We start from the raw sequence: 23,052 nt of genomic DNA, 5'->3' as shown, positions 1-23,052 counted from the left end.
ATTGGCACAGGATAGAGCAGGGTTTAGGGCTGTTGTACATAGGGTCGCTATGAGTCGCAAACGACTCGATGGCACATAACAACAACAACAACAACTTGTTAAGGAACATTTAGCTCCTAACAATTTTCAAGAACTATCAAGGCTACACCTCAAAAATCTCTCACATTCTCTCTCTCTCTCTTCCTCCCTCCCGCCTCTCTCTCTCTCTCTCTCTCTCTCACACTCTCATACACACACACACACACACACACACACACACACACACACACTCACCTCAAATCTAGGTGGAAAGCAATGAATAACAGGAAGGTAAATTAACTTGGGGGAAAAATGCTAAAAACAGCACTATAGTCCAGAGACTTAAGAGCTTGCTGGATGAATCTTTAAAGTGGATCTGATGGTGAATTTTCTACATTAAACCAGGAACTCTGGTTAGCCATGCTGTTTGCCTTCTGGTAGAAACAACTGAAAATCTTCTCTGTGAGAAAGTACACACTATTTGAACAGCCACCTCACCCTCAAATTTCAGAAAGTAGCAGTAAGATCGAGATGCTCTTGCAGGTGAGATATACTGAATACTCACTAATATCCACACATTAGAATATTATTCAGCACTGAAAATGTGTAAGCTAAAACTACATGCAAAAAGAGATGAATATTAGAAATACAGAAATAGAAAAACTAAGAAAATCATGGGAAACTAAGAGTTTTTACAGAATTCTAAAAGAACATGCACACCCTGAATAAGCACATCTGATTTAGGAACACGCACACATACACATCTTAAAAAGGTGAAAAAAAGTGGCAGATATAAAAATCACAATGCTGGCAAGCTTTTGAGGAAAAGCAAGGAAAGAATAAAGACATGAGCACAGGCCATGTACTATTACCAATGCCAAGCGCAGGCCAGAGCAATGCTGATGGTGAGGAGAGCCCATGTAGCAGTGATGAACAAAGGTTTAGCTCTTAAATCTGCTCGTAGATAGCCAATCAAAATTATTAAAATTGAAAGTGGAAATAAATCTTTAAAACTACATTTCGAAGATTTCAGTAAGCAATGAGAAAAGCTTAATTTAATTAGCAAAATAACTTACCTAGTGTATCACAATGGCCTTTTTCTATACTAGTGTCCTAAAGAAATGACAATAGTTGTACAACAGGGTTCAGGTCTTTTTTTCATAGGATTGCTGTGAGTTGTGCTTAAATTGGTGGGACTTAACAATAATGTGTGTGTGTGTGTGTGTATATATATATATATATATATATATACATACACACACATATATATACATATATATAGAGAACACTATATATGTTGTTATCTATAGTTATATATGTTTTATATATACATATGTTATTTATAGTTTTATATGCATATATGTTTTACGTAGTTTTATGTTGTTTTTATGTACTGACAAGCTGGAACCAATCCATAGCTGACCCTCCAGTGTGTTTTCAGTCTGTAAATCTTATAGGAAGAGACTGTCCATCTTGTTCTCGAGAGCAGCTGGTGGATTTAGTACAACTCCTTACCTCCAACTACCAGAGTGAGAGATAGATAGCTAGCTAGCTAGATATAGAGGCAGAGGTAGAGGTAGAGATAGAGGTAGAGATATATAATGATCTAGTGAAAATAAAGAAGCAAAGGGAAATGTTCAAGTGAAAATAAATAAAGAGAAATATAGCATAATGCTACAAATTTTGGTCTTTAAGATTTGGATAAGGGATAACATTTCTTTATCTGATATTCCTAACAAATGTAATATATTTTTAAAAAGGAAAGCCGCTTGTTTTTTCTTTGGCTATCAACATTTCTTCTAACAAGGTAGAAGGCTTTAAAATTCTTTTCTGAAAACAAAGATTGGAATTTTAAGGCTTGACTAGTCGAGTAGAGCCAATATGAAAATTTTCTCAAAGCTCTTTTTTGGACTATATCACATGGTTACCCCACCAGTTAAATTGTAAGAAGAGTAAAGCATGTTAGAGGGACTCAAGTGATAAGTAAACTGTTAACCTGATGGTAAAAATGTAATGTATACATTTACATCCTGTGCAAAGTGACTTTCAGGTGAATATTTTAACATAATGTATTTCTCCATATTATAGGCCATTTCCAAGGTGTTCAGGTGCTCCTGTGCCTCTAAAATATCAGAGTGCTTAATCAGTTCTGTAGACATGCACAGTCAATGTTAGAAATCTTCACGTACACAATGCTGAGATTGGAAATGACTTAGCTGAGGCAATCTTCGGCATTGTACAGACAGAGCTAGAATGCAATGAGTGTGATCATTTAAACCCTATCTCCTCAGTATCAAAATAACCTATTATAAACACTTGGTCAATCAGCTAATTCTTTTGCCCATGCAATTCCGAGTCATTAATTTGAGTAATTAATTAGATTGAGGTTACTAAACATTCAGGTGGTTTCTTAAAATAAAATTTAATCTCTGAATAATAGGAATAAAAGATTCTGTGCCCAGAGCTATGTGTTTGTTTGGGTTTTTTTAAATCTTATTCATCCTTTTCATATACATGCTCTTTTATTTCCTTTTAAAATGCTCTTCTTTTAGGCTATCCACATTTGGCTTTAATAACTTGGTTAGAAAGAAGACCTGGCTAGGACAAAGTATTTATTAAAATGTAAATTAAACTGCCTGAAAGGGGGGAAAAAGGGAGACTGAGAAAATATTAAAATAAATGGCCTTGGGTTACAGGAGGTGGAGGTGTGCACCTCCTGGAGAGTTAAGAAGAGAAGTACTTCAGAACAGAAAAATGCCCAAGCATAAGTTATAGATATCAGACAGAGCTGGCTGTCCTGTTCAGCTCGTTCCATTCATCGGCTTGTGCGTCAGGGCAAGCGTTCTCCCAGACTCAGAACCTTACTGTCATATTTAGTTGTTCCTCTCTTCGTCTCTTGTGCCCCAAATGTTCACATTTCACCCTGTCCTCCTTGAGTCACAGCTTCATTTCAATTCTCTTGATTGAGGATGTTACAACCTCATGCCTGAATCACGTTCAGCAGCCTGCAATGTGCTCTTTCTGTCTCTAGCACCTGGCCCTTCAAAGGTATCTGTTCCACAGCTATTACTTTACTCAGCCTTGATCTCCACTGCACCACTTTGTTCCTTGTGGCTCCTGCTCCTTGCTCCTAATTCTTGTTGCCTTTTCAAAGAAACTAATCTTCTTTCTCTGCCTCCTAGTTGGAATCTTTTTCTCTCTCATTTCTCCCCCCTCCCCCTTTCTCACACACACCCCTGTTCACTTCAACCTTACTATTTCATTGTTTCACCGAATATATCGTTAATTATGGCTCACCAAGTCACTCCATTTCATGAAAACCTCCTCTATGCACCACTCATTGCCCCTTTCCAGAACTACTAATTCCATCCTTACCACCGTGCCTTGTCCTTTCTGCCTGGAGGCATCTCCCTTTCATTTTCATTTTCATTTTCAAATGAACCTCATTATTTAAGAGCTTTCCCAAATGCCACTTCTTCCATGGATCTGCTTCCCATGCTTCTAGGCTCACAATATCCCTTACTTTTCCTTACACTTTTATTCTAATTAAAATCAGGGAGGAGTTATACAACATATTACTTAAGTCCGATCTCATCGATTTATATGTTACTCTGTGTTTCTCAGTGAGGGTGCTACTGGCATTTGTATCTATTTTATTTATTTGTATTTATTCACAGTGAGTGACTTCTTGAACACTGAAGGGTGTTTAGCATCCCTGGTTTCTGAATGCTGGCAGCAACCTTCTAGTGACAACTTCAAATGTTCCATAGACTACTTCAAGTGTTCTAGTATTAAGAATCCTTTAGCAAATGTGTAATATATGTGCATCTATTCAACAAATGATCTTTAAGTAGTAAATCTATATATTCAGAACAAACACATGTTTTTCAGTAGTTTCCTTACAGGAACCAGCATGTTAAAAAAAAAAAAAAAGGAGTTGAGGCCAATTAACAGTCAGGTACTAATTACTACTTCATTTTATGTGCCTTCCCTAAGATATTTTGACCTTCACGTTAACCGTTGATTTTGATATTTATCCTTCCTTTTATAGATAATGAAATTAAGACTCAGAGAGTACTTCTTATCCAAGGTAACACAGCTTGACTGAAAACTTTGAACTGAAACTCCAGGTTGTTTTGGGCCAAATCTTTAGTTTCTTCTACCACATGGTCTCTGTAAGAATTCCTGTTCATAACATCTTTGAAGTAAGAATGTGAACATGTAACATAATTAGCAATTAAGCCACATTATTAATACTGGTAAGTATGAATGGGTGTTAATTCAAAGGCAGGATATTTGATCAGACAAACATGCCTTTTGAATTTATAAGAAGAATGATGAATGAATTTCCTCATTGACCTCCTTGCTGGAGCTTTTCACCCATGTTTAGTATTGAATTGAAGTGTCTATCGTCTTTACTTTCTTATTGTATTTGTTAATGTTTGTTTTGGTGGATGGGCAACAGATCTCTCTGAATTTCTATTCATCAGGCTTTGGGTAATAAGTAGCCAATGTGCCCTTCCAATAAACAGCACATCTTGACTTGAAGCAACACATATCCAAGAGTTGCTAAAAGCTGTTTAGATTTTTTTCCCCCTATTGCATAGGTATTTATTAATAAAAATGTTGCATTAATAAAATATTATGTTAACAACAAAAAGGTTATTTTTGTTAGAGTTCATTATTCATTTCATGGATTATCTCAAATGCGTATTTTTATTTGTGCTTTATTTCACTTTTGGCTCAAATGTGCAATTACAGTTTTTCATTCATCAGCTAACTTGGAGATTAGGAATTAATTAGGAATTAATAGCATGGATGAGACAGATGCAGATTTTCAAAAGTATACTCCATTTCTATCTATGCACACAGGAAAAAGCATTCTCTCCATGGGGGGGGGGGGATTCAAATGATTTGAAAGAAGCAATACTGTTCATTTCAAATTTTCTTTTTCAACTGTGAGAATGAGTGTTTACCACGTGTTTATTGTGTTCACCAAAGACTGGAAGTCTAAGTACATGTGCAAATTTAGACAGTTTTGTAACTCTAGATAGATACATGTGTACAAGATATAAAATTGTCTTATTCCTATGTTGTCTTGTAAGTCTTATCTCTAGTAATAAAATTACACTTCACTCACTAGCAAAAGCACTATTCAAATGTAAGCACATGGACATTCAGATGATCACAAGCATAAAGAGATTTTTCTAGTTATGTTCAGCAGGGGAAAAAAGCCATTTTGAACAATCCAATCTTTCTTTATGTCAATTTCAGCTTGCTGTTAGACCTTTCCTTGGAAAATTTCCTGAACAAAGTACATTTTCAGCTTCTGGATGCTGGAATGAGTTTTAGAGAGATGGAAGGCTTACAGTAAAGGGGAAGATGAGAGAACTTTACTGAGTCTTAACAAAGTCCAAGGACCCCTCTCAGTTACTTGTCTGTTCTGTGAGCGGCCGTAGAATGGCAAGTAAAGTTTCATTATTCTTGACTCATCTTTTCTGAAACAATCTCGTCATTGTTTGTTGTGGTGGTGCTATCGAATACTTAATAATATACAGCTGCTCCCTATAGTCTAAATATTTTGACAACATTTCCGAGAGAGGCATCAACATTTAAAAGACACTGTTGGAGAGTTTCTGTTCCTTTTATCTTAATAGCCCCTGAGCTGATGCCTGCTGATGTTATAACAAATTTTCCCCATCTATTTTTAGATCTTCAGTTGCTCTCGAGATGAATTTAATATGCAAAGTAGAGGCTTACACCAGAAAAACATTTGCATGATTGTGTTTTGGTTTCACCACCAGCCTAAGTAGGGCAAAGCTGATCCCATCTCACCCAGAACTTCATCCCACATTTCCTCTGCTTAGACTTTCTTACCTGCTTTCTCGAAGAGACAGTGCTGTTGAAACACCTATTGGAGGTCTTTGAATTCAAGCTCTTGTTCTGCTGCTGGTTTGACTCGTTCTTCCATGTCTTAGAATTGCCCTTAGCAGCAGAAGGGATGGGATTTAAGAAAAGGATTCTAGCTATGAGTCCATAGAGGACGGTGGCCAGGATCATTGGCACGACATAAAAGACAGCAAAGTCCATTAGGTAAATAGGTGAGTAGTAATTCCTGGAGACCTTGTAGCCACAGGACACCACAGTAGCATCTTTATAGGTGTTGATATTGAGATCCAGCAGAAAGAACCAAAGCATACAGTAGATGGACGTGAAAGCCCACACAAAGATGATAATCTTTTTGGCTCTGGAAAATGTGCAGATGAACTGGGCTTTGATCGGGTGACAGATTGCTATGTACCTCTCAATTGTAAAAGCTGTTATGGAACAAGACGACGCGTTAATGCCCAGGTACTGGAGGTAAGTAATACAGAGGCATCCAACATAGCCATAGACCCAGGAACCGTAGAGACTCTCTGTGATGTTGGGGAGGCCCGCAGCCACCAGGACCATGAGATCGGCTACTGCCAGACTCACCAGGTAGCAGTTTGTGGGGGTCCTCATGTGCTTGGTTCTCATGACCACCAGGACCACCATGATATTGCCCACGATGCCCAGACCACAAATAATGAGCACAAGTAAGATGGTGACTGCTTGGTATTCTAAGGTCACCACTGCTCGTGGCTGGAGCTGCGTTTGGTTCATTTCACTTACTGTCTCGTTTTCCATGGTTACTGGTTGAAGTTTCTCTGAAACACTCACTTCTCAGAACATCTTTGCCCCAGCACTCTGCCTTTGTTACAGTGGCCTCATACACCTGTGAAGAGTTGGGGCACACAGTCAGCTCACACTGTCACGTCACCATGTCACATCAAGTCACCATCACTCACAGGCAACTCAGCTCCTCTCCTTCCACTTCCCATTCTTCTACAGTTACCGGGCTGTGATGCACTCCTGAAAACTCCTTTTATTGCAGCTCTCGTGAAGAATGGAGTAACTGCTTTGACCAGCTCACAGCAATAAAGCTTTTCCCTCACAAAAGAGAAAAGTGCTTAAGAAAAGGGAAACAGGGAAATCTCATTTTGCAAGGGTTCTCAGTAGGGAAAATGAAACAATATCTGTTGATGGACACACACACACCCACACACACACACCCTCTTTTAGATGCCTGGGAAAAGTATTAGAAGAAAAAGATAACAGGAAGAAAAAGCCAAGAGGTTCAATGATGAATGTGGGTAAGAATTTAGCTTTGCCTCTCACACTCTTCAGAGGATAGATAAGGTAAATCCCTTTGCTATATATACACAACAGCAAGGCTTTGAGCCCGTGTTTTAACCAAGCCCCCTGCCCTGCAGACCCCAAAAGAACAATTCCTTCCTCTTACCTTGACTTCTAAAGGGCTGCCTGCTTTCCTAGGTAGGAGAAGTGATAGCTCCAAGTTTCCAACCAGGTAGGAAATCTCATTCACTTCGTGTGACAGGGAGCCCACTGAGAGCAGTGCTCAGTCCTCCGAACTGCAGTTGCTCTGAGCCCTCACAGCCCTTTTCAACTAGGACAGACCATGCAGCCGCCGCCGCAGCAGCAGCAGAAGCAGGAGCAGCACCAGCACCAGCAACAGCGAGGCTGTCAAATCCTAGATCGTCCCCTAATGAGAGCACACACGCACCACACACTCACACCCACACACAGGCTCACATGCTCATACTCACAAATGCCAGGCTGTCCTCATTGATTCAGAATCTTCTCCCTCTGAAGGATTTACTTTTATTCCTGCGCTAATGACACACTCCTCAATCTGGAAGGCTGCAGTCTCAGGCAGGGGGGCTGCCAACAGCTGATTTTGTAGTTACTTGGAGTCTCAGCACTTCTGCAGGAACTCCAGGACCTCAGCTGTGCTGAAATACACCCGCACTCCCTGTTTGATAGGACTTTGGGGGCAGCAAATCCTTCTCAGTCCAGACATAGCCCTTGAAGCTTGAAATATCTGTCTGAGCAGAAGTCAACTTCTGTCTCCTCTATGGAAACACTTAGACTACTTGTCCAGTGGACCGGTAAGATCAGCTCCCTTCCCTTGTATTATATGAATGGAAAATGAGTTAAAATTGATTTGAAACCGTTTAAGTTGCACTCTACTGAGGCTTATAAAATTATTTTTAAAAACACACACACATCACAAACAAAACACACAATCCAACTATTTGAACTGAGAATACAGATTTAAATCTGTAGATGATCTGTTCAGTTGATCAGCTCTGCCTCTAGACTGCTCAGGAGACCCTCTTACCCACCTCTTACTCACTCTAGATGTCTTTATTTCCTTTATCCACTCACCCTCTGGACCATGAGATCATTGGAAATGTTTTGTCTCAATTCAATAATAGATGGAAAAATTCTCTAAGAAGTCCAGTCCAGTGCCACACTCCTATCACACCTCTGAAATGAAGCTTTGAAGATTCATATTTCTCAACACGTACACTTTAGTTGATTTTTATTTCTCTTAAGTAGCTCATCTGTGATTCTTTGCTCTTTTTCCTGTAATCTCAGCAATGTGTCCTGGATACCAAAGGAATACACTCAATATGTGTCTACTGCCTGGCATAAGCCATTAACACATTCAGCTGCTGACCAAAAGGTTTGAGGTTGGAATCCACTTGGAGGTGCCTTAAAAGAAAACATGAGTGGTTTATTTCTCAAAAACCAGCCATTGGAAGCCCTGTAGAGCACAGTTCTATAGTGATGCATGTGAGATTCCCAGGCTTTCCAGTGAACTTGAGGGCAACCAGTAAATATCTACCTCGAAAAGTTGTTCTAGGAATCCCTGTGCAAAGCAAGTGGTTAAATGCTTGCCAAGAACTTGGTATTTCAAACCCACCTGGTGGTGCCTCAAGAGACAGGCCTGGCAATCTGTTTCTGTGCAGCCTTGAAAACCCTGTGCAGCAGTTCCATCAACAACAAAGCTGTTTGTATTAAAATAAATGAAATAATATGGGAGAATAGCCTGTGAAAACAAAGGGAAATGGGAAAAGTGTGGGAGGAGGGAAATATCCTAGTTATAGGTGACAAGATCCCAAGGCCCAATTGTAAAAATGGTGTTAAATTTGAACTCAATTGTGCTTCCCGAAAGAAACCAAAAGCCAAAATCCACTGCCATGAAGTTGAGCCTGACTTATAATGACCCTCAGTAAGGTTTCCTAGTCTATGAATCTTCACAGGAGGGGACTATTTTTCTTCCTCAAAGTAGTTGATGGATTAGAAAGCCAGCCAATTGGTTAGTGGTCCAACATGTAATGCTCTATAACCAACTGGGGCTCCTTGTCTCCTAAAATAGGGGGTGTGAATCCTAATCTCCTCCTATGGGATTTACTGCCTCTGAAAACCTGCAGGATGGTTAACTGTGGTTCAGTTTCAACCCGCTGGCACGCAACAACAGTAACAAAGTGGTTATAATCATATCTGAGAAACGGTTGTCTTTGCTATGTCAAAGAGAAAGCATTAGTGTAGGGTGTGTTTCACGTCAATCTCGTTTGAGTTACAAAAGATGTTAAATAAACAAAGAACAAAGATGACCCTAAACCAAATGAAGAACAATGAAGAGCAGGAGCTCAAAGAGACCAAGAGCTTGCTCCACAGCTCTGTGTGGAGAGAAAACATTTCACTAGAACTGGAATCCCGAATACAGACTTCTCATCTTCTATGAGAAACTATAGGGATCTCTGGTGACCTAGGGTAAGAAGCTTAACTGCAATACTGAAGGCACATAGTTCAAATCCACCAGCTGCTCCTCTGGGGGAGAAAGATGGGCTATCACCTCCTGTGCAATTAACTGCCTCTGAAAAGCCACTTGGGGGGTCAGCTATGAGTCGGTTTCCACACAATAACAGCAATGAGAATAGATATTTCTTTGGTGAAGTGTCTGCTCATATCCCGTGTTCATTTTGCAATTGGGTTGTTTACCTTTAGCTTGTTGTGGTTTTTGAGAAGACTTCAGATGGTAAACAAACACATGAAGAAATGTTCAAAATCTCTAGCTCTAGTAGAGATGCAAATCAAAACAACTATGACATGCCATCTCACCCCAGTCAGAATAGCAAAGTTCAGCAGAGCAGTAAACAACAAATGTTGGCAAGGTTGTGGAGAAACAGGAACATTTGTTCACTGTTGGTGGGAGTGTAAAATGATGCAACAACTATGGAAGGTAGTATGGTGCTTTCTAAAAAAGTTGAAAATAGAAATACCATTTGACCCAGCAATTCCACTACTGGGGATAAACCCTAAAGAAACCAGAACTGCCACTCCACCAGATATATGCACACCCATGTTTATTGCTGCTTTGTTCACAATAGCAAAGAGTTGGAAACAACTCAAGTGCCCATCAACAAACAAATGGATAGATAAGCTGTAGTATAGTCACACAATAGAATACTATGCAGCATTGAAAAACAAAGAACTCATGAAATATTACACAAAATGGGTGACCATGGAGGACATTATGTTGAGTGAAATATCTCAGTCACAAAAAGACAAATACTGTATAATGCCACTGTTATCGAACAAGACTGATATGGGAGTTGGAGGGAAATTAAGAAAAGAAGGGATAAATAATGTGCACAGCATTAAAACAGACGAGGGAGAGAACTGTATAAAAGAAATATATGATTAGGTATTATTGGCATGACAAGAGCCCAGAATAAGAGCTGCACAGTAAAGTGGTGTGGGGATGACGACTGTATAACAATGAAAGAACTTTTTTCCCAAAGGAAAAAAGTGAACTGGGGGGTGGGCGGGGAGTGGGGGGCAGGGAGGAAAAAGTGCAACAATGAATGAATGGAAATCCAAGTTCTTTATAAACTTTCATTAAAATCTAAAAAAAAATAAAAGAATATACATTTCTGTCAAAGCCTCCCTCCCACTGTGGTCTTTCTGTTCAAGCACTGGATAACTAAGGCAGCAAGGATCTGAAGGGACAAAGGGAGTGATTTTATGATTCCACTTTGGCCATGAAGCATTTTAGTTGGTGATGAGTCCGTCGTCTAACGACAGCTAAATCTTCAGAGCCCACACTGCCGACTTAATCCCCTAGGCTTGCCCGTCCATTTGTGTCCTGCTTTATTTCAATCCACTTCATGTTCTTTGCAATGCTACTTTCAAAGTTTCTGGGTTTACAGGGCAAGCTTTGTTGTTATAGTGTTGGGGCTAAAATCCAACCAGGTAAATCTCATGAACACTCCTTGTATGAAAGGAAATACAGAGAGAGGGTTAAATTAGAAAGAACCTCATTGAGTTGAGGACTTCCCCCCCTTGCCATCTTGTCTTAAATTCTAATCAACTGTCACTTTCACATCCTTTGAATACTTCTGACTAGAGAGAAATGAATCTTTTGGAAATACTGGCATCTGTTGAAATATAAAGGGTTGATGAGTTAGAGCTACAGCAGGGTACTTACAAACCTGAATACTACACGTTGCTCACACCTGCTAGCTGGCCGTATTTCTTTATCAAGCTTTCTCACCCGTGTATCACCTGTCTCTCTCCCTTATTGCCCTGGAGTTGGGATTGCCTCAAAGCTGACCCTCCGTCAGGTTTTCTGAGGTTATAAATCACATGAGAGGATATTGTCCCTCTTTCTCCCATTGAGTGATTAGTGGACCTGGAGTGCCTTTGAATTGGAAGTCCAACACCTTGTTACTAGTCTACCAGAGCTAGCATTAATAAAGATACATTTTAGACTTCCCTTGCTGTAAGAATATCCTTGGACTCCTGACATAGGCTTTTTTCTTTATTATCTAGAGTTATGTATATTTCATTATCTAGAGTTCTTTTTCTTGGTCACTCCACTGGGCCAACTCCCTGCCTCTGATACACAGTCACTGTTTACTGTTTGGATCTGTCCTGCCTTTGCACAAGGGGCATTCAGACAATTTTCCTTTGTCCCTAATAGACGTGACCCACAGAGTAGGTGGTTCTTCACTAGTCATCACAAACCCTTTAGTGGATAGATGATTATTTATGCTATCAGCATTTGTCGAACTTTAGCTTGCATCAGATTCACCAGTAGAACTTGTTAAACCCCAAATTCCTACTCTTATCACCTGCCTCATTTGCTGATTCAGTAGATATGGGCTGAAGCCCAAGCATATACATTTCTTTAAGCTTCCATGAGATGCTGGAGCTGTTGACCAGTGGTCCATGCCTGAGGACCCAATGGATTAAATTTACTATCAAGGAAAACTAATTTATATGACTTAATTCTGGTTCTGACAGGAGTGGTGGGTAGAAGGGAAGGATCGGGAAGGATTTTAAAAAATGTATATGCCTTTTCTTGTTGTGGCTGTGTTCAATTTGATTATCAACTCATAGGAATCCACATAGAAGAAGAGAACTGCCCTACTGGGTTTTATAGGCTATAATCGTTCAAGGAGTAGATAGTCAAGTTTGTCTCCCTTGAATTCACTGTGTAAGTTCAAACCACTATGTAAGTTCAGTTCATATCCATTTGCATGAGATAGCAGTGCTCAACTATTGTGTCATTGTTGCTGTGTACCATTGAGTCAAAACTGATCCATAGCTGACACTCCGACTGGTTTTCAGAGACAGTTAATCAGGTGAGATTACCCATCCTTCTTCTGTGAAATAGCCAGTGGATTTGAACCATGTGCCTTTGGGATTGCAGCATAGCTTCTTGCCACTAGGTCATCAGTACTTTGGGCGATGGTATGTTTCCCAGGATTTGATTAGGAATCTAGGCAAAGCCAATTGACTTGCTCCTCTCCTATGCATATATTAACTCTGTTTTGTAATGTTACAAGGAGAGGTCAGCAAGGAGTTGAGTTGATTTGTGTCTAGTCAAGAAAGTTCAGAGTGTAGAGAAGATTCTTGCTCACTTGAGTCAAGCAGCATCTGAATCAGACAAGTTGCTCATTCTGGGGAATGAGCTCCTGCTGCGTTAGACATATGAAAGGTCTGAACTAGGTACCAGGAGTGTAGACATTCACGTAACACCTAAAACCTAATGATTCCTCTTTTACTGCAATAGTTTTTAAAAAAGCCAACTAGATTTTGGGTTAATTTGGAAAAAGACTATAATAAAGAAAATGTAAAAAAATCTGAAGAAAACCGAGGCTGGTCTTACTAAATTTTCCTTCTGCTTCAGGCATCAATAGAACTTGTTAGGCCACTCTATTGATCCTGTCTGTACTTAAAATTTTCATGTTTTGTTTATTATTTGCCTTCATTTTTACTTTTTAAAACATTGCATTAAGATATTCATTATCTTGTTTACTGAGCTAATTTAAGAAACCATATTAAATTTCGTGACTTCCTCGCCTCACTCTCTTCCCCACCTTCTTATGCTTGGCTGAGTTTCAGAATCACCTGGAGAAGTTTTAGAGATACACTTGGGCCAGTCTCCCAGATAATCTTATTACTCAGAGAGTGAAGGCCAAAATGTGATGCTTCCAAAACTGGTCGGTGGTTGAGAACCACTGAGTGATGCCAACAAAACTTGATTGCTGCAGGTGAGAGATGTGCCTTTATGGATTAGCTGACTTTGGGTGTTGGTTATAGTGGGGGGAAGACAAGGAGGTGAGATAACCTGGGTTCAGGTGAACTTCCGAGCTTTGAGAAAGTGGCAGAATACGAAAGAAAAGGTAAGCATCACTATTTATGGCAACAACAACAGCAACAACAAAAATCTATTTCCTGCTCTGGTGGCCTAGTGGCAAGAAACTGTGTTGCAATACCAAAGGCACAGAGTTCAAGGCCACCAGCTGCTCTTCCAGAGAAAAATGGGCAATCTCCTCCTGTGTGATTAACTGCCTCTGAAAACTTGCCAGAGGGTCAGCTATAGGTTGATTCAGACTGTACAGTACATAACAACAACAAACAACAACAGTAGGAAGTAGCCCTGAGAGAGGGACCCCAGGCTTGGAAGGGTGGAGACATACAGGAGAGGAAGACTCCAGATGAGATGGATTGACTCAGTGACTGGAATAATTGGGGTAGATGTGTCAGAGACAGTAAGACTGGCTCAGGATAGAGCAGGTTCAGGTCTATTGTGCATAGGGTCTCCATGCTTATGGCCCATAACAACAAGAAACGGAGTTCTGGTGGTCTAGTAGTTAAGAAGCTGCACTGCAATCCCCAAAGCATGCAGTTCAAATCCACCAGCTATATCACAGGAGTAGAATGGGCAACCTCCTCCCATGCAGTTTACTGCCTCTGTAAAGCCATTGGAGGGTCAGCTCTGAGTCCCTTCTGACTCCACAGCACACAAGAGCAGTAGAAATGGTATATATAAACCATGCAAGTTTCTGGGCTCAATTTGGTGCAATTGTTACCATGTTGAGATTCAAGCACTGAAACCATGACTAAGACTTGGTCCAGGTTCTGAGGAGAAAAACAAAGGCACCAAACGGTGGGATGCTGAGTCATGTAGACTGTCACTGAAGGAGGGTTCTTACATTCCCTCCACTCAGGTGTGGTTTTATCACAACCCCTGGACTAGAAGAAGACATCTGGCAAATTATATAGACAGAATGTCAATACCTATCTTTGTTGCTATTTAAATCAAGCCAGAGAAAATAGGTGGCTCTTGAGCAACAAATGAAAAGATGTTTTCTCAAGGGATTATTATATTGTGCAAACTTGAAGAGGCACCATGTGTTTTCTGTTGTCTGATTGGTTATAAACAACACTTCCTTTAGACAGCGCTTCCTTTTTGCCTCTCTATCATTTATGCTTTCATATTTCTTATGGAGAAAACAGAATCTTGTTTTAAAAACAAAACACAGTACAACTCAGCCTTGGGAATGAAAAAGTACCAATGCAGGCACACAACTCTTTCCTCTCTGCAGTCTGTACTGTTCATTATTTGGTCAGGTGGAGTATTTTCAGAAAGAGGAAAAACAGTTTAGAAACTTTTCTCCAACTATGCCACTTGAGACTAGAACCAACATAAAAGGTTAAAGAAGGAGACTTTAAAAAAAAAAATTTCTAACTTTGGAGGCCATGTTTTCTTTGATTCATTAAATTTCTTCTGGAACACTTTAAATTTATCTTTAAAAACATGACCCAGGTATTCTACTGCTTGGAATATACCCTGAGAAAATGAGAACTGAGGCACAAACAGAACCATGTACACCAATCTTCATAGAAGTGTTATTCACCATTGAAAGAACTTGGAAATAGCCCAGATGTCCAAACACAGTCAAGTGGATTGAGAAGTTGTGGTACATTCATACAATGGAATACTACACAGCATACAAGAGTAATAATTTTGCAAATTATTACCTAACTTGGGAGGGACTGGAGACCATTACACTGAGTGAACTAACTCACTCCCACAAGGATAAATATTGTATAAAACCATGTAGAAAAAAAGAAAAAGAAAAAAATAAGCAATTCAACCACAAAATGGGGAGAGGACATAAACAGACATTTCTACAAAGAAAAATATACATATAGTCAGTGAAAGACACACAGATAGCCCACAAACATGAAGAAGTTCTCAGAATCATTAACTGCCTTTATGTAATATCAAGTTGGAACTGACCTACAGCTGAGGGTTTTCAGAAGCATTAAATCACACAGAAGATGATGTGCCATCTTTCTCCCCTACAGCAGGTGGTGGATTAGAAACGCAATGTCTTTGAGTGGTAGTGCTGGAGAAGAGTATTGAACATACCAAGAACTACCAGGGGAACAAACAGATTTGTCCTAGAGAGGGTGAAACCAGGGTGCTCCTTGGAAGCAAATTTTTGAAGCTCCATCTCACATACGTTCAGTGTGTTGCCAGGAGGGGCCAGTCCTTGGAGAAGGACGTCAGACCATCAGATTTAGAAGGGTGAAGGGACAGTGTGGGAGAGAAAATTAAAAACAACACACAAACCATTTTTGTAGAATGAGTATAAGGGTCCAAGGCAGGATGGGGTGGGGTGGCGGTGAAGGGAGGGTGAAAGGGCAGAGGGTGGAAGCAGAAGAGTGAGGATGTGGGGGGAGGGATTAATCATGGGGTCACACAATTTGATGGAGGGGTGAGGGAAATGGGAAGGAACTGGTGTGAAATTCAATGTATTTGAATTTTGTAAATAAACTAGTATAATAAGAACCCCCCAAACTTATAAAGTTGGAAAAGGAGTGCAGGTGGCATCATGTGTTACATGTTATAATGCTGAATGAAAGGTCTGTCGCTTGAATTCACCGGCTGCTCCTTGGGAGAAAGATGGGCCATCTCCTCTCATAAAGATTTAGAGCCTTGGGAACCAGTCGGGGGCTGTGATGAGTCAGAACTGATTCAGCAGCAATGGGCAAAGTGGACTTAATTGGGGGAAATGACGGTTGTTAACTTATTGTAAAATTCCATTTTGTAACTTAATCATGTTTTATTCTTTATTCTGGCCAGTAGGAATTTCAAGTCCAAGGCCAAATTTACATCTGCATGAATAGTTTTGCAATCATTTCCAATAAACTACATTTCCTCCCTCCTATCAAACAACTATCAATATAAAGAGCTTTGGTGGCCGGGTGGTAAGAAACTGCACTGTAACCCCCAAAGCATGCAGTTCAAATCCAGCAGTAGCTCCATGGGAGAAGGGGAGGCAGTCTCCTCCGGTGTGATCTACTGCCTCTGAAAACCCACTGGAGGGTCAGCTGTGAGTCAGTTCCCACTGGACAGCACACAACAGCAACAGCTATCAATTTAGGATTTGACCTTCAATTCTTGTTCTGTCCATATTTCTTTATTATATTGTAGATGGATGAACGTGCGTGCAGCCAGACATACTTGATTTTCCAAAATTCTTAAAAAAGACTAAGAATTGAATCTATATGCATATTTAATTGTATTTATAAATCTGCTTTATTTTCATTCCTCCCTTTTATTTTTTCCACCACTTTACAGAAATTTTATGCTAAAACTGAATAGCCTTATTATACACTGTCTCTCCTAAATGTTGTTTTCTCTATTAACACCGTCAGTTCCAGTGAAACATTGGTTGATGTTTCACTGAAACGACCAATACTGATATTTTATTATTGTCCCCAAACCAAACTTTATGTTAGGGTTCCCTTTAGTGTTACACCGTTATATAGGTTTTGATAAAGGTTAACAATGTGAATCTTGCCTTCCATAAATCTGATACGTTATCTTTATTTTCATTAATTTCAATATATTTTCCTTTGATACCATCTTTTAATGGGAAGGATTTGCTGCTTAATTTTCGTATGTATGCAGAATTTCAGATATCTTTCTCTTATTGATTTCTAGTCTAGTTTCACTGTGCACAGAAGACATATTCTATAGTGTGTCAATTCATTTTAGTTGTACACGGCTGCTTCTATGGACAAACATAAATATTATTCTTGCTGTTTCATGTATTATGAAAATACAAACTACAGGGTTCTATAGAAGTCAAGTTAGTCTGACTGCTGCTTCTGGCTCTATGACGGAGGACAGGGCTTCCTTTTTCTGGCCAAGAAGTTGTGTCCTTGCTTTGTGCTCTTGCTTCAAAGAGCACAGAGTTTCAGGCAACCTGAGCAAAGTACAAGGGCCATGTGTGCCTGGGAGACTGTGAACTCCATAATGGAATGAACATAGAGTTTTGCTACCAAACAGGCAGAAGTCCTTCCTCTTGCTCTGCCCTCAGCTATCCCAACACTGGTACAAACTCATGTTTTTAAAAACTTATATTAGGCAAGCTCTGGTGGCCTAGAGGCAAGAAGCTGCACTGCAATCCCAGAGATACACGTTTCGAATCCACCGGACGCTCTGCTGGAGAAGGTGGGGCAATCTCCTCCTGCACCAGTCAGATCTGATTTGACGGTACACACAAAAAATAATAAAATTAAAAACACAAACTTCGATGTTGGAGTGAGGAGAGGAAAAGTTAATTAGTACAAGATGCTAGATAATACTAAATTTTTGACAGCTGTATTGATTTTTCTTTGGTCTGCCTCTTTTGTCAGTTGCTGAGAGATGGTGTATGTGGAAGTATTAACTAATTATTAAGCGATTCCTTTTTTTACTTCTGATGCTCTTTTAGTCATGCACTTTGAAGCTCTGTTATATTTGATGATTCTTTTTATTTTATGACTCTGTTTAACCTTATGAACTGCCTTACTTTATCTTTAACATCTTGTTTCAAATTCTGTTTTCTCTAATAGTCATAGATCCTGCCTGATTTTCATGTGACTAATGTATTTTAATCATCTTTTCCATTAGCTTTTCACTTTCAGTGTTTCTAAACTAAAAAGAAATTTCTTGTAGAAAACATGGAGCTGCATTTTACTCCAATATTATGATACCTGATTTTTTTTTTATTGGTATGTTTAGGCCCTATATATTTAATGCAATTATTTACATGATTGGATTAAAATCTGTCATGTGGCTATTCAGTTTATGTTTATTTCCTCTGGTGGCATATCTATCTACCAAATGATATTTGAGATGGATTAGCCTTATTTTATTTCTATTTGTAGCGATTTCCCTTTAATGTGAATTATTTATACATGTCTTCTTAATAATTATATTTCAAAACAATATTTGTATTATCTTTATTTGAAACCATTATTGTAAAAGTTTAGTTCTAATATTGCTCTTTTGTTTCCATTTTACTTTTAGCTACACAGATATTTTCATTTTTATCACATGAAAACATTTTTTTTAAATTTTTTTATCATTACACTCCTTCAGCTTTATTTCCTTTTTTAGTTTGGTGGTTTTATTTTAAAATTTATTTCCTTCATTCATCTGATATCTATTTTGATGAATAATTTGAGATGCTCACTTCAGTTTATCTTTTTCAACAACAGGAGTTGTTGTTATTGTTAAGCATCATTGAGTCAAACCTGATTCATAGTAACCCTGTGAACAACAGATCTGAACGCTGTCCTATCCTGTGCCATCGTAGCGATCTCTTAGACACTTGAGCCCATTGTTACAATTACTATGTCAATTCATCCGGTTGAGGGTCTTCCTTTCTTTCATTAATCCTACACCTTTCCATTCAATGGCACATAACAACAACAACAACAACCCCTTTCCAAGCATGATGACCTCCAAAGAATAGCATTTGCTGCAGAAGGTCAAGAACTGTAGTCCTCAATATGGATTGAAGCTCAACATCAAAGATTCTCATCACTGGGCCAATTGACAGTACCATGATTGACAGAGAAGAGTTTGAAGTTGTTAACAATTTCAGCCTGCTTACCTCTACAATCGTCATTCTTGGCACCAGCAGTGAGGAAATCAAATCACCAATTGTACTGGGGAAGTCTGCTGTCCGGGACCTCACCAAAGTCCTAAAGAGTAATGATGTCAGTCAGATTTCATGGACTAAAGTGCAACTAATCCAGGCCATAGTCTTTGCAAGTACTTGCTATGCATCAGAGAACTGGACAAAGACTAAGGATGATATAAGGAAAATTGATGTGTTTGAGTTGTGGTACTGGAGAAGAGTCTTAGACATGCCATGGACCATCGAGAAAACAAACAGGTCTCTTGGAGAGGGTGAAGTAAAATTTGTCCATGGGGAAGGATTTTGAAGTTCTATCTCACATACTTTGGGCGTGTGGTGAGGAGGGACCAGTCCTTGGAGAAGGACATCGTGCTTGGAAGGATCGAGGGACAGCGCAGGAGAGGAAGACTCTGGATGAGATAGATTGACATAGTAACTAGGGTAAAGAGGGTAGATGTGTCAGAGTCAGTGAGACTGGCTCAGGGTAGGGCAGGATTCAGAGCTATTGTACATAGGGTTGTTATGAGCCACAGGTGACTCAATGGCACGTAACACCAACAACAGTGTTTTCTTGCTTTGTTCATACAACAGCCTTTTGGTCTAAGTTATAGGCTTCACATAAGCATAATTCAGTGTTCTGGAATTCCAAAGCTTCTCAATGTCAGCCATAATTTAATATGATCCACACAGTGAAATGTCTTTGCATAGTCAATAAAGCACAAGTAGACATTATTTTGATAGTCTTGCTTTTAGTCATAATCCATTTGACATCAGCAATGATATCTCTCTGGCCACACTCTCTTCTAAATCCAGCTTGAACTTCTGGCAGTCTTGTATGAACTGGTTTGCCCATTCTTAAATCATTTTCAGCACTATTTTGCTTGTATGTGATATTAATGCTATTGTTCAAAAATTTCCACATTCTGCTAGATCACCTTCCTTGGGAATGGGAACAAATATGTATCTCTTCCAGTCAGTTGGTTAGGTAGCTGTCCTCCAAATTTCCTGGCATAGAGAGCATGCCCAGGGCTGAATCTGTTTGTTGAAACATGTCGATTGGCATCCCATCAATTCCTAGGGCCTTATTATTTTGCTAATGCCTTCAGTGCAGCTTGAACGTCTTCCTACATTACCATTGTCTCTTGATCATATGGTACTTCACAAAATATTTCAGTGTCAGTGCTGACATACAGTGATTCTGTGTATTCCTTTCATCTTCTTTTGATGTTTCCTAGATCCTTCAGGAATTTTCCCATAGCATCTCTAAATATTGAGACTTGAGTTTGTTTTTCAGTTCTTTCAGCTTGAAAGATGCTGAACAAGTTTTGTTTTGTTTTTTTAATTTTATTCTCCAACCCCAGCTCTTTACACAAGTCATTGTAATAATTTTCTTTGTCTTCTTGAGCTTACCTTCAGCTCTTTTACTCCAGAATCTTTCCCCATTTTTTATGGCTTCTAAACACTCTCATGGAATTTTCAGGGTCTCTCCTGACATTCATTTGGGTTTTGTCTTTCCCTCTGGCTTTTTAGAGCTGCTTTGTTCTCTTTGTGGATCATATTCTTGACATCACACCACAATTCACCTGGACTTCAATTATTGTTGTACAGTGCTTTAGACTTAACCTTAAGATGATATTGTAATTCAAGAAAGACAGACTCAAGATCTTATATTGGTTTTCCCGGACTTGTTTTCATTTTCTTCAGCCTCAGTATGGACTTACACATTAGTCTGATAGTCTGTTCCAGAGTCTTCATCTGTGGTTTTGACTGTTGCTACTGAACTCCCATTCCTTCCACGGGTGTAGTCAATCTGATTCCAATGCAGCCCATCACATAAGGTCCACATGTAAAGTCATAATTTGTGTTTTAAAAGAAGTTATTTACAATGAATAAATCCTAGAATATATACAATTGTAATCATTTGTAATCATTTCTGGCCTCATTTAATCACCAAGTCTGTACTTTTGGACTGCCTTACCTTCTTCATTGTTTCAAATTTTGGCATTCCTGTCACCAGTTATCATTAACACATCCTGATTGCATGTTAGGTTCAATTTCCTGCCTTTGGCTTTAGGTGATGGAGTGTTTATTTTAATAATAGTTGTATTAACAGGTCTTCCTTGTATGCATTTGGATCATATTCTATCATTGTCTTTTTAATTATGAATGCAACACCATTCTTCTGTTTTTCATTTTCAATGTGCTTAGTTTTTTTATTTTTTTATAAATCCTGGAGTAGAAATAAGTACACAGAAAAATGGCCTTGCTTTTTTGTGTGTGAGTTTTTATTTTGTTTTCATTAAAGAAGTTGATTCAACTTTAACTCAGAAGAGAACCCATTTGGCAGAGTAGAATATCATTTTCTAGGGTGTATTCTTTACAGGAACAGATCATCAGATTGCCCTCATGCAGATACACTGGGTAGGTTTGAAGCACTAACCTTCAGGGTAGCAGACAAAAAATTAGCAAGTGTGCCACCAGATACCTTGTTCTGATTTCAGATTAATGATGCTTATGATGAAAGATGATCATGAATGGCCATTAATTATTAAGCAATTATTATGAACTGAACATTGTGTAAATGTTTTTAGTGCCATAACATAATTAAATCTCATGTTAGAACAATAAAATAACTTTTATTATTGTCTGTATTCTAAAACTCATTCTTTCTCAAAGAAGTTGGTGGATTTAAGGCACAACTTTTTGGTTAACAGCCCAGTGTGTCATGTTCTATGCACCAGGGCTCCTTAGCCACTAGGACTTGGTAGAAACAAAACAATCTTCTCTCATAAGATTATTAGCCTCAGAAATACTATGGAAGGTTGCTGTGAGTTGTACTTAATGCCAGTAGGTGTTTATTCTAAAGATAAGGATACTAAGACATCAAATTTAAGTGACTTCTTCAATGTTATATAACTAGTAATGAACTGAGGAGAAATTGGAAGCCAAAATAGCTTGTAAGCTAAGTTTGTTCTCCTATCTCCCAGAAAACCATTCTTCACTTTTATATTTCAGAATGTTCTGCTCACCCGGAAGGCTATCTTTGTCATTTTAAGTGATAGTGCAGTAAATCCAGTATCTTCACAGTTGTTTTTGTTCAAATCTACCTGATTGCTACTTAGAAGAAAAAAAAATGAAAATCAGGAAGTAAGGGTACATGTTTGGGATGAAATCTGCTTTAGAGGTTAGCATGCCTCTCTCAGGATGCAGCACAGAACACAAAGAAGATGATTTGTTTATCAGACCACATTTTTGTATAAAATCAATGAGTCCATTTTCCCAAACAATTGATAGTTCATAGGATAGTTCCACTGAATAAATGACACTGATGCTCTTGTTACATACCATAGAGTTAGAACCATACCACAAACATTCCTCTCGAGAGATTGGCATAATAAGAGCTTTAAAAAAATCACTCACTCCTTGCTGCCGAGGTGAAACAGACTCATAGCCGATCCTCCTGTGAGTTTACTAAAACTGTAAATCGTAAAGAAGAAGATTATCCATCTTTCTCCTTCAAAGTGGCTGGTAGCTTGGAATTGCTAGAGAAGTGTCACCACTCAACCAGTGGTACAGAATAGGAGCTTTGTACACTTTGCTGTACTGTTAGCTTGTTTTAAAAAAGCCGTCATTTTGTTGGATGGTGTCGGCCTGCATGTTGCTGTGATGCTAGAAGCTGGGCCACTGGTATGTAATTATCAGTTAGGTTCTTAACGATGAGCAGATTTCATGGAGTTTCTAGACTGCTGTTGTTGTTATGTGCCGTCAAGTCACCTGCGACTCATAGCGACCCTATGTACAACAGCCCTAAACTCCGCTCTGTCCTGTGCCAATCACACTGTCTCTGACACTCCCATCCCAA

The 23,052-nt window shown here is 39.1% G+C and overlaps 1 protein-coding gene across 1 annotated transcript in view; it reads right to left on the bottom strand.

The window, feature by feature from the left end:
* Nucleotides 1–6,758, bottom strand: part of TRHR (thyrotropin-releasing hormone receptor) — a 54,874-nt gene extending 48,116 nt beyond the window's left edge. Inside the window, exon 1 of the mRNA XM_006892331.1 lies at nucleotides 5,896–6,758. Coding sequence (XP_006892393.1) covers nucleotides 5,896–6,687 — 792 coding nt within the window. The 5' untranslated portion in view covers nucleotides 6,688–6,758. The remainder of the gene's footprint in view (nucleotides 1–5,895) is intronic.
* Between the last annotated feature and the right edge of the window lie 16,294 nt (nucleotides 6,759–23,052).

This window comes from Elephantulus edwardii, unplaced genomic scaffold (assembly GCF_000299155.1).
Source record: "Elephantulus edwardii isolate Elephantulus edwardi_28Jun2011 unplaced genomic scaffold, EleEdw1.0 scaffold00114, whole genome shotgun sequence".
Taxonomy (NCBI): domain Eukaryota; kingdom Metazoa; phylum Chordata; class Mammalia; order Macroscelidea; family Macroscelididae; genus Elephantulus; species Elephantulus edwardii.
The sequence above is the reverse complement of the archived record's forward strand: the minus strand, read 5'-3'. Positions and strand labels throughout refer to the sequence as shown.